The 20,707-nt window shown below is 41.4% G+C and overlaps 1 protein-coding gene across 1 annotated transcript in view; it reads right to left on the bottom strand.

The window, feature by feature from the left end:
• Positions 1–15,686, bottom strand: part of LOC124264796 (protein PTHB1-like) — a 56,335-nt gene extending 40,649 nt beyond the window's left edge. Inside the window, 11 exon segments of the mRNA XM_046699586.1 lie at positions 2,772–2,901; positions 3,568–3,663; positions 4,351–4,438; positions 5,036–5,114; positions 5,482–5,573; positions 5,575–5,657; positions 10,593–10,706; positions 11,255–11,319; positions 12,221–12,380; positions 15,195–15,317; positions 15,647–15,686. Of these exon segments, the coding sequence (XP_046555542.1) occupies positions 2,772–2,901; positions 3,568–3,663; positions 4,351–4,438; positions 5,036–5,114; positions 5,482–5,573; positions 5,575–5,657; positions 10,593–10,706; positions 11,255–11,319; positions 12,221–12,380; positions 15,195–15,306 (1,019 nt within the window). The 5' untranslated portion in view covers positions 15,307–15,317; positions 15,647–15,686.
• Between the last annotated feature and the right edge of the window lie 5,021 nt (positions 15,687–20,707).

Here is a 20,707-nt window from a genome sequence, read left to right as displayed (position 1 = left end):
GGGGGACTGGGAGCGAACCCTCCCCCTCCGGGGCAGCCGAGGCGTCCGGATCCGAAGCCAGAGGCAACGGATCTACAGACGCCTCAAGGCCGAGGGATCGAGCCGGGCTCGGCGATCCCATCCCCAGACTCTCCGTCCCCCGCGCAGAGTGGGCGAGGAACTCCTGCCGGAGCCCTCCAACCGACTCATGAACGAGGGACTTCATCGAGTCCACGTGCTGCTGGAACAACTGAGTTATTAACGACATATCAAAACCGCTACTAGGAGCGGGAGAAGGCGACTGGCTACGCGACTTTCGGCCCTTACTGCGAGGCTTTTTCGCTTTGGACGGGGGGACCTGGGTCAGTTCCCCTCCCGCCTCACGCATTTCTCTGTAAAAGAGAAAATCCACCGCCCTTCTCTTCTGGGCCCGGGGGGAAAAGCCCATGCAAATCTCACAGGTTTCCGAGATATGATCCGTTTTCTCCAAACACACGATGCATTTATCATGGCGGTCGGCCCTGTGTATGCTTTGCCCACAGACCGAACAGGAGGAAAATGCCTGAATGGAGCTAACAGCGGACCAGCAGCAAAGATACACGTAGAAAACATTGAAAAATACGTGAAGGCTACCACGGGAAGCAATAATTGGTTCAATACGCAATATTACAACCACGTGGCACGCTAAACTTCCCGCCATGGCAGAGCAACATGTGCGTAAACCATGGGAAAGTGAGCGTAAAATAATTAATACAAAGTCACAATTATGAAACAACCGACCGCGAAGCTTTACTGTTCCTTTCAAGGAACCCCATGTTCGCAATATCTGTCGCCAATGTTATTTCCATCTGCGCAACATTGGTTTGATCCGTCGATACTTGGATGTGAAATCTGCACAAGCTCTAGTTCAAGCATATGTAACATCCCGCTTGGATTATTGTAACTCTTTGCTGTCTGGTGTGCCAAAACAAGTCCTCTACAGGCTACAGAAGGCACAAAATTCAGCCGCACGATTGATCTGTCAAATTAAAAGGACTGAACACATCTCTCCTGCCCTCAAAACCCTACATTGGCTTCCAATTCGCTTCAGAATTGACTACAAAATCCTGCTCCTTGTTTTCAAGTGTCTAAACGGTCTAGCTCCAAAATACCTCTCGGATCTCCTTACACCATATCACCCAACTAGATCACTCCGCTCAAGGGACCAGTCTCTCCTTGAAATACCACAAACTAGAACTAAGTCATATGGGGACAGGTCTTTTTCTAGAGCAGGACCCTTCCTCTGGAACAATTTACCATCCATCCTTCGTTCCGAAACAGAACTGTCAAATTTTAAAAGTGGACTCAAGACGCACCTATTCACCTCTGCACATGGATAAAGTGGACTCAGATAGCTCTTTTGAGCAATTAGATTGATAAAAAGCGCTTTACAAATATTTGTATGTATGTATGTGTATGTATGTATGTATGTAAAATAAAGACCATACATACAGGTGGTGTTGTCTCAGACATAGCTCTTTCAAGTTCTCTTGGAGAGTACAGCGCTGCTCAACACATCTAACACGTCTACACATGTGAGTGACAGCAGAAGGAATGATGATACGGGCCTAGGTGATTACCCAGTGGGTGCGCATGCTCAACGGGAGGTAACTCCACGAGGTGGGGGCCGTATAATAAATAAAAAAGTTTATTTATTGTACAATCTTTTATTAAAAAAACATTGATACAACTGTCACAGGACATTTTCAGCGTGGAAAATGCATAATATGTACCCCAAGGACGATCTCTATGAAGAAGAATGTATCTATGGAATCTATAATTTATCGAGTCTGGACCAGACAAACCAAAGGCAACCAACACAACGAGCAATGATCCAATGTGTCGGCACAAGATCATATACCATCAGCTTGGTCACACAATGTAACCAGCTTAACCTCATTTGACATGACTGTCAGCTCTTACAACAGGATGGGGTACGCCGGGAGTTCTCACCATGAGTAACAACAAATGGTGGGTTAATCACTTTTTGTCTTGTGTGAAACTTTGTAGGTCATCCCCACAACAGTTATCCTTTCAGCAAAGACTATGAACTGACACATGTACATTGAAACAAATACAAACAGCTCATTGATGAACCTTTACAAACAATAAAACAGTGTCATCCGAAAATGGGAACCCAGCTTAACACTTGAAATGCTAAACTAATACCTAATTTAGATTGATTCAACTGGAAGCCACAGTGTAATTTGTTTGAGTGGCATTCTAGAAGTTGGTGGTATAGAGATGACAAAACTTTATGGATGATCAACTTCTTTATTTTCACAATAGCAATGTTTTGGTATAGCTTCTTATAAGATTTTCAACCCAACGGTATAAGGAGCAATACCACAACGCCGCTATTGTGAAAATAAAGAAGTTGATCATCCATAAAGTTTTGTCATCGCCACAGTGAATCTATTTGTTAATCATTGTTATATCAGTGATGCAGTATATATATATGGTGTATTTGTCTTAACTATTTTAACCTTAACTTATTTGTGTTTACCGTAGATTCATAAATTTCACCCAGTCAGGTAATATCAGTAATCGACACCAGCCATTATGGATTATGTCTCTCTGTCCATGCTCAACGAGACACATTTACAGCATTAATTCACTAGAGAGAAATAATCCTTCATTTCTTGTGTTTGAAATCACTGTCAAATAATTCATGCTCTGAATGCCTTACTGCACATATGAAGACCATCCTCCCTCTCTACTTTGTGATGTACTGATTGCATTTTCCTACTTACTTCATGTTTCCTGTACATACATGAACAGGCATGTGCTCCATCTTGGCTGCCCACTTGAGGGTGACATCTTGGTAGATCATCAGAGACGAGGTATGTGTTCCCACAATGTAGCTGATGGTCCCTTCTGTTACTGAATAAAAAACGCCCAATTTCTCTAAAACTCAACTCTATGTTTCTCTGTATTCTTGAGTTATCCATCTGTTGACCACAACCTAAAATTTCTGAATGTCTTAGTTCATCTGTGGGCAAGGAGAGTGGGTATAATGCCAAACCCGAAGACAGATGATGACCTCACTATAAGCATCCAGCCTTAGATGACTCCTCGGTAAGTGGGTACCTTGCCATTGAGCATGATGAGTTAGTGAGTGAGTTGGGTTTTACGCTGCTTTTAGCAATATTCCAGCAATATCACAGCAGGGACACCAGAAATGGGCTTCACACATTGTACCCATGTGGAGAATCAAACCCAGGTCTTCAGCATGACAAGCAGACGCATTAACCACTAGACTACCCTAACAACCCTTTGGGAAAGGAGATCAAGATTACAAACAGATTAATTCTATAAATGTCCCGCATAAAAAACAAAAAAACCCAGAAACATGTCAGGTATTCTTTTAGCCTTAACCATGACAAAATTATGTGACTTATGAAATTAAAGTACAGTTCTATAGAACTGCGAGAAACAAGTAACCCAAATAATGTACTTGATCTCAGAATTGATAAGTCAGATAGTTATGCAGCATTCATCATCATTATCTTCAATGAAAATGTCTAACAACATTCACTGTTTACTTACTTGAGGTGTAAGGCACAAAACAAGCTGGATCAAATTCAAACTTCTTCATGTAGCGCAACTTTCCATTGTCTGTCAGACAGAACAAATTCCTTTCCCCTGAAAAACACAAATGCCCATACAGTTTAGAATAGCATCAAGTGAACGAGTGAGTGAGTGAGTGAGTGAGTGAGTGAGTGAGTGAGTGAGTTTAGTTTTACGCTGCACTCAGCAATATTCCAGCAGTCTGTAAATAATCGAGTCTGGACCAGACAATCCAGGGATTAACAGCATGAGCATCGTTCTACACAACTGGGATATGATGACATGTGTCCACCAAGTGTCAGTGACTTGGGATTAACACAATCTTGCTGTATTCCAGGTACATCACAACATGCCTGCATATTGTGGCTTGAAAGCCAGAACTGATGCAGGTCTTGAATGTTTAAAGCTTTGGTGAAACCCATGAGAGGGTATGGTGATGAAAATTCAAGAATCATAATAAGGATGAATATGGGATTCGAAACTGATGCTTGTAGGATTCTTGACCCAACTGAGGAATGCGATTCTACACAGGGAATAGCAGTGCCTTAGATTTCTGGGACACTTGGGTCCACTGCAGATTATGGAATATTGCTATCAAAGTATTTGGAAATGTTCAGATGACTGACATCTTGCACCACTTAACATTTCAAACTTCCACTGAAAATCTAACTTTCAACAAGTACCAAACCCAAATTGTTTTTTAACAAATATTTGTATGTCTTCAGCTCAAGAACCTCAGATTCTGAACATCACCACACATACCTAGCACCATCACACATGGTGGAGCTTGCTGGAATGATATCACAGATATGTCAATAGCCTGCTCTCCAATGTTGAAAGCCCAGTCCATCTGAAACACACAAAATGTACCTAAGCAACATGGCAACACAGCAGTACACAAAATGGCAAACAGGCCAACACCACCAAAGTTTCTGACTTTACCATTTACCCATATGCATGTTCTGTATGAAAGGTACACTACAATGCCATAACTTGTTGATATTATTGGCTTTAGAGATTATAGCAGTTGCTAACCATGTGATACAGGACACACTATCCAGCTAGGGACATCAGAGCCACTCTCCATATTTCTTTACACCTGTTATGACCTTAAGCTGGTCTTCAGTCAAATAGAATGGAAAACCCAGCATCAAAATTTTGATTTAATATTTTGTATATTAATGCCATCAACACTGTAAAAGTTGACTACTGCCACTGTAGACTGGCTTTTGACTGGGTGCAAAATGAAACCACAGGAAGCCAAACACTGAGTAAATTGCAGCTGTTGTAGTAAAATCAAAGCTAGGATACCAAACACTGTCCAGATACTGAGTTCATGTTAGTCTTGAATCAATCCTGGGTCTTCAGTACACTGAACATGTAATCTGCACAGATAACCACTGGCCTTAGTCCAGGTGAAGAGATGAGTGTTACCAAGGTTACTTACTGCAACTTTCTTGCCAGACTTGAGGTTCTGAGACTCCTCCTTGCTGCTGGAGTCACTTGCCACAGCCAGCACCTGGTACCTGGGCAACAGATTTTGGGATTGTGGTTTTGTTAACATTTCAACAAACTTGAAACACTCTAATGCCCACAAACATTTGTATAATGTAAAATACAAATACATACATTTCTTTCAGTACACAGTTAGAAAGAAAAGAGGAATAACACAACATCCAGTGAATTGATTTATGAACTCATATGGATAATTAACTATAAACATGATAAAATTCAACAGCAACTTCTCTTAAAATTAGCTAAGTCAAAATATAAAGCGAAAAAAACCTTGATGCCAACAGCTGTTGATACATGAAACCCATGCTTCTGTAATCTATTTTAGTTTTTACTCAAGGCAAATCAATATATCACAACTCCAGTACATCTCTGACTCACTTGTAGCTCTCCACCTGTCTCATGGAGGACACAGTGATGAAGCTGTCTGTGCGAGAGATGTACTTGATAGGTCCTGGCAACAAGGCGCCAGGGGAGGAAGCGGCTGAATGCAAAACTCTCTTGCTCAAAGATTGATACCGTTCCATCCATTGATTGCACACACAGAAAATCACGTCCTGAAAGTGAGCGAGTAAGTGAGTTTAGTTTTAGGCCGCTTTTAGCAATATTCCAGCAATATCACGGCCAGGGACACCAGAAATGGGCTTCACACAGTATACCCATGTGGGGAATTGAACACAGCTCTTTGGCATGACAAGCGAACGCTTTAACCACTAGGCTACCCCACCGCCCCACACGTCCTGAAAGAGATTAGAGCACTGAAGAACCTAGTGCAAATTTCGCTAAACCTGTAGAGGTTTCCAATTCTTTGAAGAGTATCTTCCTTGGGGTACATATATTCATTTTCTGAGACTGAAAATGTCATGTGACAGTTGTATCAATGTTTTAATAAAAGATTGTTCAATAAATAAAAAGGCTTTTTGTAGTTTCTATACGGTCCCCCCACCACATGGGGTTACCTCCCCTATGACGCATGCGTGGCCAACCAGGTAAGCACCCTAGCCCGAATCATCATTCCTTCTGCTGACGGGAAAAAGTCAGTGAACAGAATTGCGGGGAGGTGGGAGGCCCTACCCCAAGGAAGATTCTCTTCAAAGAATTGGAAACCTCTACAGGTTAAGCTAATTCTTTTTCATAGAGATCTTCCTTGGGGTACATACTCCCAAAGACTGAAGACTAGGCAGATGGGAATTCTGTTACGGTACAAACAATAGCGATATCGTAAACAAATCGTTACTAACGCCATAACACTCACCTGGTCACATGACCGCAACTCGAAATGAGGCATGCTGGGAGGTGACCCGTAAGGGAGGAATGTACTGAGATCCGATAAATCGTGTTAATACTTGAGAACACAAGTAATAATGTGTAAACGCCCCACCCACATAATGATAAATAGCGTAGGAGCACCGAAAGGGCCAACACATAACAAACACAGTCAATTCTGACAGGAGATAAATTTTGTGATGAGTGATAGAAGCCTTCAGTGGATAATCGATAATTGCAATCAAACGCAGAACCAGACCAATGAAACGAGACTCACTCAGTCAGGGTGGCAGGACACTGCCCACTGGACAGAACAGACCGACCAAACCGAGCACGTTCTCTAAAATGCATGTCAAGTTGGTAGTGTTGGATAAAAGTATTTGGCAGACTCCAAATAGCGGCGCAGCAAATCTCTTCGACGTAGCGACTGCCCTCACAGGGGGGAACCTTACCCTTTCCTGATAAGCTGCACAAATAACGGAAACAAGCCTGCGAGAGATAGATTGTTTACTGGCAGGAAGCCCAGCCTTCCCGCCACCTTAACAGCAGTACAGCTGGGTACCCAGCATTCGTTTGATATAAACCTTGAAGGTGAGCACACGTGGTAGTGATCCCCGATGTTGAAGGATGGGTGAGAGGAGGAAGTTCACCCTAGTCCAACAAGAATATCTAGCACTGTGTGTGTAGAATCCTGACTAGCTGGTTGAGTTAGTGCCCGCAGCAACCAGTCATTGAGGTAAGGATGACAATGCCGTCCCTGCGACCTTGCTAATGTGGCTGGCACTAACAAGAGTTCGGTGAACACCCTGGGAGCAGTAGATATGCCAAAGGGGAGCACCCGGAACTGATAACAAACCCCGTTGTAAGAGAACCGAAGGTAACTCTTGAACGAGGGGTGTATTGATACATGAAGATACGCATCCTTTAGGTCGATTGACGTTAGCCAATCACCGGGCTGAACAGAGGACTGAGTGACTGAGTTTGGTTTTACGCCGCTTTTAGCAATATTCCAGCAACATCACGGCGGGGGACACCAGAAATGGGCTTCACACATTGTACCCATGTGGGGATTCGGCGTGACAAGCCAACGCTTTAATCACTAGGCTACCCGACCGCCCCTCTGAACAGAGGAGATCACTAAGCGAAGTTGCTCCATCTTGAAGGATGGAACCTCTATGATGTGATTTAACCCCTTGAGGTTGAATATGGGACAGAAGCCTCCGTCTTTCTTCGGGACGAGGAAGTATGTGGAGTACAGACCCGACATTTCCTCTCCTGGTGGAACACGCTCTATGGCGGACTTGTCCAGCAAAGCCTAGACTTCGTCGCACAGAATCCCCGCCTTGACCTGACAGGACGGCACCGGAGTGCGCCTTATGCCGGTAAACCCTGCAAACCTCGTTTCAAAGTGGTAAGTGTCAGACAGCAATGGTGGACAGCACCCAAGGATTGTTTGCAGCCGTCTCCCATTCGGGCTGGAAGAGAGAGAGGCGGCCACCCACTGGAATGTCGGGCGCAGAAGTGCGTGAGTGGTCCCCTGCAAAACCGGCAGGGACAGACCCAACTGAGGAACTGGCACGTCTAATGGGAGGTTGGGGCAGACATCCCACCACCGAATTTTTGAAGGAGGTAGCTGCAGTTGTAGCCTCCCGTATGACCTGCTGCATCCCCGTAAACAGAGTCGCGCCCAGGCTAAACGGAAGGGTCAGAAAGGTCTGCTGTGTAGCCACCGAATACCTAGAGGTAGAAAGCCACCTTCGGTGCAATTGCCACAGCTGTGCACATGACCTCAGACGCCGCCAATCGCAATCGTTTCCATGACGGATCTTTGTAGTGAGGAAAGATATGCGCCATGAACCGCTACCCGAATCTGTTGGCTAGCATTTTGGAATACCTCCTCATAGCTCCGGTATGCAGCCCGCAGAGGGGCCCTCGAGTGGGGAAATGGTGGAACCAACCCTGCTTGGCTGCCGGAGCTGCCAACAAGGAAGCCGAGCCTCCCCCCAGGGTAACTGAAGTATAGATGCACTTGTCCACCACCGGTTCCTGGAAAAGCGAGTCATCCCCCAACTGGTACCATTTAACTAATTCAGGTAAGTCAAAACGGAGATGTGAACCAGTGAGCAAGGGAGTTGAGATTGATAACACGATGTGCCGTTGAGATTGACTCCAATGATCGAGGGAAAAGATACCAGCGCCTTGAGCAAGCATTAGTTGCCTGGATATGTGCGCTATATAGATATCGCATAATAATAATAATAATAATCCTGTACCAGCGTTGGCAGAACGTGGAGAATAGTCTGAGTAGTCTACCGAGGGGCGATAACCTGCGTAGGTGGAACTCTGTCGAGCCCTCCTCCTGCAGCACCGGCCTGATTCTGCAATGCATTGGCGGACCTCCCGTAAGGCTGACCTCCTTGGTTCTTCTGCCTCTGAACCTCCTTGGTTTTGGCCTCTGAACCCGAGCCAGAGTCGGGATCCCCCCGAAGAGAGGACCCTACAACCGACCTGGTCGAAGACCGCCCCGAGGACGCCAGAGGAAAGATGGAACCCAGCAGACTCTCCCTTCCGGACGCCACTCACTGAACAGGGCCCCGGTCCCAAGACTCTGGGAGGCTCACTAGCGGAATAGTGGCCTCCGAGCACAAGGGCGCTTGAGTGGTTGGAGCTCGCAGAACCCTGTGGTTGCTCAACGGACCACTAGCCAAGACAGACAGATTGACTGGGCACGAACCCTCCTTATTCCGGAGCTGAGACGGCCAGACACGAAGCCAAAGGCAAAGGATCAACGGCGGTCTCAATGCTAAAAGATCGAGCCAAGCCCGGCGATCCCACACCCGGACCCGCTGCCCCACCTCCAGGGCCAGCGAGAAACTCCTAGCGAAGCCCATCCACCGACTCATGAAGGAGGGATTTCATAGAATCTATGTGTTGCTGAAACAATTGATTGATAATCGACATATCAAAAGAAGGCTGATTAGACACAGACTTTTCCTGTGTATGTTTAGACGTATGCTTAGCCCGATTTGCCTTGGAGGGAGGAACCTCTGCAGTGGGGTCACCACCCGCCTCTCTAAGCTCCTTGAAAATGAGGAAGTCAGCCACCCTTCTCTTACGAGCTTTAGGTATAAATAAGTACACCACAACACGTAAAAACATTGAAAATATGTGAAAAGAAGAATGCTAAATGAAACAATGTTTTAATAAGCAAGTTTACCAACGCTAAAACTCCCGCCATGGAATAGCAATTTAACGTAAACCATGAGGAAAATAGCGCAATTACAATTACAAGTCACAATAAATAAGACCTGAACAACTGCATAGTCAATAAGAAAGGCGTTCCCTTTGGAACAAAATAAAGACACAATACATACAGAATTCAATGTCTCAGACATATTCAACTCAGTCAAGGCACAGCACGTGTTACACGTTGCGTGACAGCAGAAGGAATGATGATTCGGTCTAGGGGGCTTACCTGGTTGGCCACGCATTCGTGGTAGGGGAGGTAACCTCACGTGTTGGTGGGGCCGTATAGTAAATAAAAAGGTTTTTATTTATTGTACAGAAAATGCATATATGTACCCCAAGGAAGATCTCAATGAAAAAGAATGACAGATTTTATATCCTTGATATTAGTCTGTGAGGTAAAATAGGATTAAACTAGGGTTTGACTAATGTTTAACTTGACCTACATAGAGATGAGGCATACATGTGTGGAGGGCTTTTTGTTTGAGTCCAGACTTCCACCTGTTTGATGATGTTAGCCCACTAAGATGTCATAGCTTTACAAGGATACCCAACTCAGACACATAATACTAACTCAGAGCTGACCGGTCCTTGATGTATCCCCTTAATGCTGAAGTCAAGGCAGGGTAACAATTGGTTTGACACAGGGGTCAACACACTGACCATCAACTCTATGTGAGTTGTGAGTGAGTCAGCAATATTCCAGCTATATGGCGGCGGTCTGTAAATAATCGAGTCTGGACCAGACAATCCAGTGATCAACAGCATGAGCATCAATCTGCGCAATTGGGAACCGATGACATGTGTCAACCAAGTCAGCGAGCTTCACCACCCGATCCCATTAGTCGCCTCTTACGACAAGCATGGGTTACTGAAGATCAATATTCTAGCCCGGACCTTCACGGGTATTTGCAATAACTGATAGTAATAATAGTGTATAGAACATTTTCTCCAACAGACTAGATGAATGTACTGCTCACCCTTTACTCCACCAAACGGCCCAAAACAGAAGTTGAAAGCCGTCCTCTGTAGACTGTGTTCATACAGTAGCTGTATCTGATAATGGCTCCCGTGTCCAACACTGCCAGAGATTGCTGTCAATGGAAAAGAATGCAATGCTTATTAGATTGAATATTGCTCTGGAGGGAATAATGTTTATCCCATCGTCAACAATATTCCAAAACATCATGATGGCTTGTATACCAGTGTTGGACAGCATGACCAGTCACCAGGCAGTTGTCACCCATCATCACCACCCACTCCATGTCGGTCACTTCATATAACAAACACTGGTACCATTCTCACCCATAATTAATGCATAAATGATAATTGATATAGATACCAACTGCTAAATTGGTTGGTTGGTTTGTTGTTTAACGTCGCACTCAGCAAAATTCCAGCTATATGGCAGTGGTCTATAAATAATCAAGTCTGGGCCAGACACTCCAGTGATGAACAGCACGAGCATCGATGGGATACCATGACACGTGTCAACTAAGTCAGCGAGCCTGACCACCTGAACCTGTTAGTCGCCTCTTAAGACAAGCATGGACTACTGAAGACCAGGTCTAAGCCGGATCTTCACAGGAGCGACTGCTAGGAGTTGGCAGGGTTAGAAAAGAACTTTTGTAATATTTCTCACCTGACACACCAAGCACTGATATCTTTCTTGGATGGAGAATGGCTAATGTCAGATTTTCAGATCCACTGCAAAATGAATGAAACAACTGCATTTGTTACATTATATTTACTTCACTCTCTAAAATAAAATAAACATGCCACGACAAAATGAATCTGTAAGCAGCTATAACCGGTAATTGTAAAGAGGTTCCGAGAATTAGACTTGTCATGAAGACAGATCATAAAAGTTTTTGCTCACCTGTTTCAAGAGTACATGTACTTATCTATGACAGCTTATTCATAAATCAAAATTATATATAAATAAGAGTTTAGTTTAATTTCTTTCAACACACTATTCACCTTACATTATGTCATAGCTCAAGCTGTTAAAACAAATGTAATAAGGGAATTTACACTGCATCAGTTTAACACACAAATAATGTAAAACAACACTTCACAGTACCTAAATCTGTGTTAATAATATTAATCTTCAACAAAAATACCTGTTGTATCAAGGTTAACAGGTACTTAATAGGTCACGCTTACAACCATTTATGAGACTTGTATCACAGCATGTCAACTTAATGAGGTAGAAAAAACCAAAGTGATGCAGGTCTCTGATGTTTAACATTTTGGTGAAACTCATGAGCACAGGTTTGGTGCAGACAAACGTGAAAACACAGATGGGTGAACCACGGTCCAAATCCATTATCACAGCTATACAGTGTGCCCAAGGGAAGCAACTCTGCAGAGCAAATTGCGCTGCCCTCGTTGACTTGGCCATCTGCACCCCGTCCCCACTCTTTCACAACTGGGTCCCATTGTACAAAATAACCATAGCACAATGACTGTTGTAAGTCTATGTTAAGGTATGGGAGTTACAATCACCTCAACGCTATGCTCGCTTAGTTTGATACACCCAGGTCTTGCAGTTTACAGAAAAGCATACAAGTACTACTAGCAAACATAAGACATTCCCAGTACTCACGATGAGAACTTGCCCGCCTCCACCTGGAGTATTGGGTTGGGGAACGCATGTTCCAGCATAACATCCTCGGCCTTATACCCGCTCCATCCTGACTCGCCTTTTGTTGGACTTGGATTGAAGATCCGTAGAATGCCATTGTAACTGCCCAAAATGATCTTATCTGCAAATATATAATCATTACTAAGCATCTCTAATGAACAGTGATGTATTGTTGTAATCCAGCTTCTGTTATTGTATCAAGTATCATGATCATCACATTGTTACAGTAATTAAACTGCAAATACCATAACCTGGCTAGTAGCAGACTCAGTGATAACTTATTGTTACTTGAACAAATTTTTTACAAAAAATATTTAGGCTTTTTCTGTGTCCCTGTGGACGCCTTATAAATTTTGTTGCGTCCATTGTCAATTTTTATGCATACAGGACGCAGGAATTCGTCTAACGCCCATTTCTGGTCTTTTGTTCCCCACCTTTGATATTATTGGAATATTGCTAAAAGTGGCATAAAACCATACTCATTCACTCACATGTTATCAAACCAGTGTTTGCTAATATATTAAATTCAGTTCAATTGCTTGATGGTTATTTTCACGATAGCAAATGACATGCTGCATGACACAAATTTTGTTTTCTTATTTTGCTAATGGCACACTGTGTGCAACGCCACTAACTAGATTGTGCACTAGTTAACAATGTGTATTGTTACAGACCAAGAGCTTGCTGAAGGAAAGCATGTATAATTATACATGTGCATTACTACAGTATCAGCATCATATCATTGCATTACAGCCTGATGTGACTAGTCTGAAGAGTTATCACTGTTTGGGTCACATGCAGGTGATACGACTTACCAAAACACTGATGCACCATATAACATGGTCTTCAATATGATATGTAATGATATGTATGACAACACATGACCACACAAAATACATATTTGTACTCAGTTAAAGAAAGAATAATCCTATGTTGCATATGTGAAATGTTTATAAATGTCTACGACCAGTCAACAACTTAACATGCTAAATCTCTTGTATTTATTTGTTTACATTCAACCATAAGGTTTGAAATAAAAAGGTTGGAGGCTTCAATCTGACTGGCAACACACAAGCCAAACATGGCACAGGTTGGGTGATAAACATGAGCTTGAAAACCCACCCTGGTCCTACAAGTCAGCTTTTCAGGATTGTTTATGTTTCTGTGGTACATGTGTAGCACCACTAAAATGACAAATAAGGACTTTGCTGTCATCAATCAGGGGAGTGAGTATGGTTATAGGCCGCTTTTAGCAATATTCCAGCAATATCACAGCAGAAATGGGCTTCACACATTGTACCTATGTAGGGAATCGAACCCGGGTTTTCGGCATAATGAGCGGACACTTTAAACATTAGGGTACCCTACCACCCCCCAACTCAGGGGAAATTTGGGGGTCTGAACTCTTGACAAACTGATCCTGGCAACTAGCGGTGGTCCGATTAATTGAAATAATCGAAGATTGGTCGCAGTGACTAAACGACCAAGCAATCAATCGTGTTTTCTCACAATCGATCACAAACAATTTTGGAACACTTGTTTGCATTAACAATATTTTGCAAAAGGTTGGTTTTGTCTGTGTCATTAAATTTACATTTCATAAGCACTACAAGTTCGTTCCAAGTAATGACTGAATTTATCTTAAATACTCCAGGAAATTTATATGCATTACTATATATGCATTTTTTATCATTTACTTCCTCGAGCTAAAATATATTGAACAATTTCCCCATGTGCTATACTTACGGTTATAATTGCTTTCAAAAATATTTTTTTACATTCATAACTTGATATTAAATAGATTATTTCTGGAAAGGTTCATCCGATCAGTTCATCAAAATTCTTTCAGGATATATTCTTGGGTATTTCTTACCATTATAAAATTTTGAATTATAGATAAATTGGTAAAACAAATGGATGAAACTGAATTCTACTTCCAGCTTTGTGTAAGAGAAAATACAGAGTAAACAAAATTTCAGCATACACAACAATTAATAACAGAACAGAATATACAATTTAAACTAAATGGTAAATCATCATGTCAAGTGATAATGGATTGCCAGATCAACATTTCACTGACAAACTTTGCTATCATAAGTTCATTTACTTGAATTCACTGAAGGGATGTTCGCACATTACACATTCAAGTCATGTATACACTAATCAACACATATCAGTTTGGCTGCAGCTCAGAGTACGTGAGTGAGTTGAGATTTTAACTTAACTAAGTCACATCGGCAATATTTCAGCCATATCATGACTAAAAACAAGTATTAATTTCATAACAATTAAAGGTAAATTATAAAAACCTGTCAGCGAAGGACAGTAAAAACAACCCAAATATCACAGATATGAATATAAAACTAGTATGCAAATCTAAAACATTTTAATTAGGCCAAATAAAAAATGTTGTGGTTCCAAATACACCTCTTTAAAATGTAGGGTAGGTAGGTAGGATTTATTTAAAAAATATTTTTTTTTAGAAGTAAAGTACAAACTAATAACACATTTATCAATGTGTAATTGTTCATTGAAACAAGCTTGCAGCCATCATGTCGACTTTATCAGGCCTTTATTTTTTAGGCCTTACAGAAGACAATACAATATAAAAACTGGCTATATATTGCCAACAACTGAAGGTAGATCACCATACTACTACTAGGGCTGCAGCTCTGTATTATGCATCCACAACGAAGTAGATGTGACGCATGTGGTCTCACCTCAGACAAATGAGTTTATTCAAAATTGCCTCTGTTCACCTAGCAGCGACTGGGTACCCGGTAGGATAAGATGGCCATATGACTGTTATCTGTCTGGCGCCTCACAGGCATAACCTCATGCTTAGACAAGGGCATGTTAGGAGGTCTAACATGTCATATCAGCAGCTTAAAAGAACCCCAGTACCTCTTTAAAATCTACCACTGTAACTACTGACCTATGCCATCACTGCTGTTGTCAATGTTTGCCACACACAGACATCCCTGGTCAAACTCTTCATCTTCTCCCACTGTAGTGGACCACCAGTCCCGGATCTTGAACAACGACATCACAACTCACTCTGAAAGATTCAATACACATTTTGATGCTTCAGAATTCATTTATAGTTAGATTACTTGTGTGTTCATCTGGTTTCAGACTACCAGTTATTCCACTTTGCTTTTTCAACATCCAGTGCTATAACAGTAAACACTCATGAAAAACATGTTTAACTGACAAACCTGATAATTACCAATGTGTTATGTAATTTTTATGCTCAAGAACATCCATGGTTGTCTTGATTATCACATGAACAATTGCAAAATATGTCACTGACTTATTGAAGACAACTACATTGTAAACACTTAGGCATTATCTGAGTATCTACAATGTTTGTGTGATGCAACCCACCCTGGGTAAGAATTCCTTCGTAATGAAAAGTACCTTATAAAATAGGCGGGGGGGGGGTGTGTGTGTTAGGTACGTAAGGAACTCTTTCCCCAACATCAAGAGCAGAAATTATGTTGCGTTGTTGACACCTAGGTTGATACTGTCTGGCTGGGTTTATGGCTTATGTCATACACTGATAATACTTAGGATACCAGAAGTCTTCGTCAGTCACGTTCACAATTCACTGTATAGGTATATCAGTCACAAAAATATTTGACACATTAGAGTAATGACACTAATAAAAGTGTTCAGAGGCACGTCCCTCTTTATGCCTAATATAGAAGCGAGGCTATTCAGCTACGCTTTCATAAGCAACACTTTTATTCACAGCCCCAATGTTTTCATTCAATGCGGTCTGCGACCTGTCTACTTGCATTCAATTATTTATAACACGTGCCCCAAAATATAGCATTTGTTGTTACCTTTTCTTTATAACAGGTTTCTGAAACTTGTGGATATGTTAATCTGTGGATGGTACAGAAAATCCAGTCTGCATGAAGGCACATTAGGTATTTAGCTGTCACATGATAAAATTTTGTTTCCGCAGATGTCAAATTGGTTTCCATCAAAACATTTCTGCTACCAGCTATGCGACGAAGTGCGCATGTATGAGCGGAAGTACACACCGCGAGAGTTACCAAAATATATTTTTCTTCGTATTGTCTATGTATCATGGGCATAATTCCTAATGGAGGTTGTAAGATTCTTAGTAAAACTTCGAAATTACTTCCTTGTAGCGTTAACGTGATTATTTTTCTCTCTTTTACGAGATCAGAATAATAATATTTGTTGTACAACTAATCATTATATAACACCTTCTTGAAATGCCTCCGAAGAAACTGTGCGACCTCATTTTACACTGAATTGTTAGTGAAGGTATATTCAAATGAATGAAATATCGTTCAAATTATGTTTAGATGATTTATAAATGATAATGTTTGAAAAATGCCATCAGTGCAATTTCACCGTGTCAACATAGCAGCAAGTGAGAACAGCATCATGCAAATTGGGTTCATTCATAGGGAACAGGTCAAAATGGCCACACGACAAAATGGCCACACTGACCCTAGTCAAACTGGCCACACAAAAAAGTCAAAATGGCCACAACCCCTAGTCAAAATGGCCATACCAAAAAGTCAAAATGGCCAAAGAAAAAGTCAAAATGGCCATGCATGGTTATTTAAAAACCCTTTGATCATTGGGCAGTGTTTTGATAACATGACAATAATTGACCAGGACACCTTTACTAAGGGGTCTTCCCCACACTCCCATCCGGGGTAGTCCCGTAAGTTCGACCTTTAGGGTCGAAGTAAAAACCCTTTGGTATTTGATGTTGTGAAAACGGTTTTAAGGGATTAAGACACTGGTTTTCTACAAAATGTAAAATGTGTCCACCCAGGCAACGAAATATGACATTTGTACAAGCGGGTTGACATGTGAACCAGCGGGTTAGTGAGTGAGTTTAGTTCACTCAATTCATTAGTAGTGAGCTATTCAATTTCTTACATAAACTTGCATGCTATAATAATGTTGGAACTGACAGTTTTCATCATCATTTCCACAACTTCAGTTATGGCAAATGCACAATAAATTTCTTCCTACTTCTCGTGGTGGAAGATACATACATGTAAATGGTTATATGTTTATTGTGAACAAGCAGAAAAGGGGAGAATGGACCTAACCTCCCATCCCATAGAGTCTGGTAAACTTCAGGAGTCACAAGTGAAGATGAGGGCAAGATGCTAGGGCTGTGTATTGCCCCAAATTTCGTATTGCGATATATTGCGATACACTCTTCTGTATTGCGATACGTATTGAGATATATTGTGAAAGAACAGTTATTGAGATCTGTCCACTTGGTAATATTCTTTTACCTTCAAATTGAATCACAGTATATGTGAGTAACCATTGTGCATTGTATAGCTTCTTTCAAAGTGAAAAAAGGAAACAGAACATTCTTCTGTTTATATTTGGGTACAATAATGCTTTTCTGAACGTGTTAAGCATCAAATCGTCATATATACGTAACTTATGGAACTTACTGGACGTATCGTGCTAGGTGGTGACCTGTGACAAATATTCTTTATGCAAATGTTTTCTCATTAAACATCGTGTCCGAGCATAAAGATCGAGGTGACGAAAGCCGAGATGTCACTTGACTTACATAACATGATCGCACGAAAAAAATGGAAATAGTAACTTAGATGTACGTTTGACAACTTTATTGAAAACTGTTGATTTTATTCATTATTTTATTCAATTTTAATGATTTCCTCGAAACGTCCATACTTTGCTCTTTGACATTTTTTAAGTGGACCCGTTGCCAATCATTTGGAAAGACTTCCGCCCAATCCCCACCCATCACCACCCATATTACCTGAATATACAGCGCTGGGGGAAAATTAGTGAATCGTTTGAACTTCGATTTCGCGAGGTTTTTTCATCGCGTTATTTTTCAACTTTATTAGTTGAATTTGCATTTTTGATGATTTGTCTCGGTAAGTCCATACCGATTGGTATCAGAATCTGCAAAGTGGTATTTTACGTTGCATGTGACCTTTAAGGTATATGGCCAGTTTGGTAGATTCCCACTTGTAAATGTTATTAAAAGCAGAATGGTATGTTTGGGGGCTAAACTTATAACCGGAAATATAAATATAACAATACAAAAGTGCATGTACATGAAGAAAGAAACTACATTTATCTGTCTTGTTATTTGTTGATGTGTAATAAACATCAAGTTTTGTCTGATATAACTTCTTTTGTCATTTTTACACCTTGATATCACATAATACAACAAGCGAAAATGTTATGAGTATTAAAAAAATATAAAAAATAATCTGTGGCCATTTTGACTTTTTGTATGGCCATTTTGACTTTTTGGGGTGGCCATTTTGACTAGGGGTTTGTGGCCATTTTGACCTTTTTTAGTGGCCATTTTGACGTGTGGCCATTTTGAATAGGACCCCATTCATAACCATATATAGCTATTGGATATAGTTGGTTTTCAGAAGAAGAAGATTTTATTTAGATGTCACATGCGCTGTATATACAGTCTGAGTCCAACAGGTCTTGAAAAGCTAACTGGCGTATATATTATACAGGCACTCAGCCTAATGAGTGAGTGAGTTTAGCTGTACGCCGCACTCAGCAATATTCCAGCTATATGGCGGCGGTCTGTAAATAATCGAGTCTGGACCAGACAATCCAGTGATCAACAGCATGAGCATCGATCTGCGCAATTGGGAACCAATGACATGTGTCAACCAAGACAGCGAGCCCGACCACCCGATCCCGTTAGTCGCCTCTTACGACAAGCATAGTCGCCTTTTCTGGCAAGCATGGGTTGCTGAAGACCTATTCTACCCCGGATCTTCACGGGTCTAGCACCTAACAGGTCCCACTGTAGTCCACACAAACACTACAGGGTGATAACGGTGCAGCACTCAGCCTAAAGGCCTATGAGACATCAAAAGGCTTAGTAAAACATTTTAAAATGTAAAATACATAATGCATTCATAAAGGCAAAAGATAAGTTCACCTACATAAATCATCACAATGAAGGAAGCTAATGAATGTAAAATAGATGAATGTTTGTAATCTATACTGAACAGTGTTCTGAATATATTGCTTTGAAAATGCAGATTAGAATTCATGAGACTTTAGTGCTGAATAAATAATTTGAAACATACAATGTATATTCTGTCGTTTTACGGGCTATAACGGTCATAGCAGATTGATTTCGGACATTTCACTTTAAAGATATTTTTGGGTACAGATAATTCAGATCTGGGTACGGATTGTCCGACTTTGGGTACGGGTCAGTCAAATACAGTAGAAATGCTCAGGTAGTGTTTACCCATTTTCGTTGGAGATGTACTCCGTGGTTCCCCGGGTCGTTATGGTATCCGCCAGGTTGATCGGGGCAGTACGGGGCTGTGAGTAAAACAGATACATACTTACAAGGTAAATTACTTTACTAAGCCTCACATAACAAGGACGAGAATTTTACTCAGATGCAACATAGTCAAGAGAACAATACAGGAGATGACACGAAATAGAACGAGCGAGTGAATTTAGTTTTACGCTGCCTTTAGCAATATTCCAACAATATCACGGCGACTTGTTTGAGTGGCATTTTAGAAGTTGGGACGTACAATATAGAACATTTTTTTATTGATAACAACTACTTTATTTCGTGATTCTGACGTTTCGATACAGATTCTGGTACCGTTGACAAGCAAGAGTGCAGAACTGAGAAACATGATACATATCATATCCTGACTGATGCAAGTATCATTATATGTGAGCAAGTATAGTTTTAAGCCGCTTTTAGCAATATTTCAGCAATATCACGGCGTGGGACACCAGAAATGGGCTTCAAACTTTGCACCCATGTGGGGAATCGAACGAGGGTCTTTGGCGTGACGAGCGAACGCTAGCGCTTTAACCACTAGACTACACCACCGCCCCTTTTAGCGGAGGACAGGTGGGGCAAATGTTATGCCATTTTAATGCTTATATGATACATTAAACGGGCGGGTTTCTTTTTACAAATATATCGCAGGATGTTTAGTGATTGGATGAGTAATAATTTTTTGTTGCTCACAATTAATTAAATTTTGTTCGCGATGGATACAAGTAATAGTACCTAGGGGAGACAATAAACAGAAGTGCCCTGGCCCCATCATCAGGTAGAACTAAAGAACAGTGACGACTGTTCTTTAGTTCTACCTGATGATGGGGCCAGAACAAGCCCTGAAACGTAGTACCAAACAATAAAAAGAAGATGAAACCCAGAAAAGCCTCTATGTTCATCAAATAGCATCTTCTAAAATGCCAATCAAACATCTAAGACTTAAGTAGTCTCTATTTTGTTTAAATCATTGTCGCGCATTATTTCAGACAATCACTCAGCAAAATGCAAGTAATAAACATAATTTCGAACACTGTTTTCAACATCTGTATAGAGGGTATTCATCCACAAAATATTTCTGTGTTTCATACATAAAGTTCTGTTTG

The sequence above is a fragment of the Haliotis rubra genome, unplaced genomic scaffold, assembly GCF_003918875.1.
Source record: "Haliotis rubra isolate DU_JTF1 unplaced genomic scaffold, ASM391887v1 Scf943, whole genome shotgun sequence".
Lineage (NCBI taxonomy): Eukaryota > Metazoa > Mollusca > Gastropoda > Lepetellida > Haliotidae > Haliotis > Haliotis rubra.
Note: the sequence above shows the minus strand (reverse complement) of the source record. Positions and strands in the feature narration are given on the sequence as shown.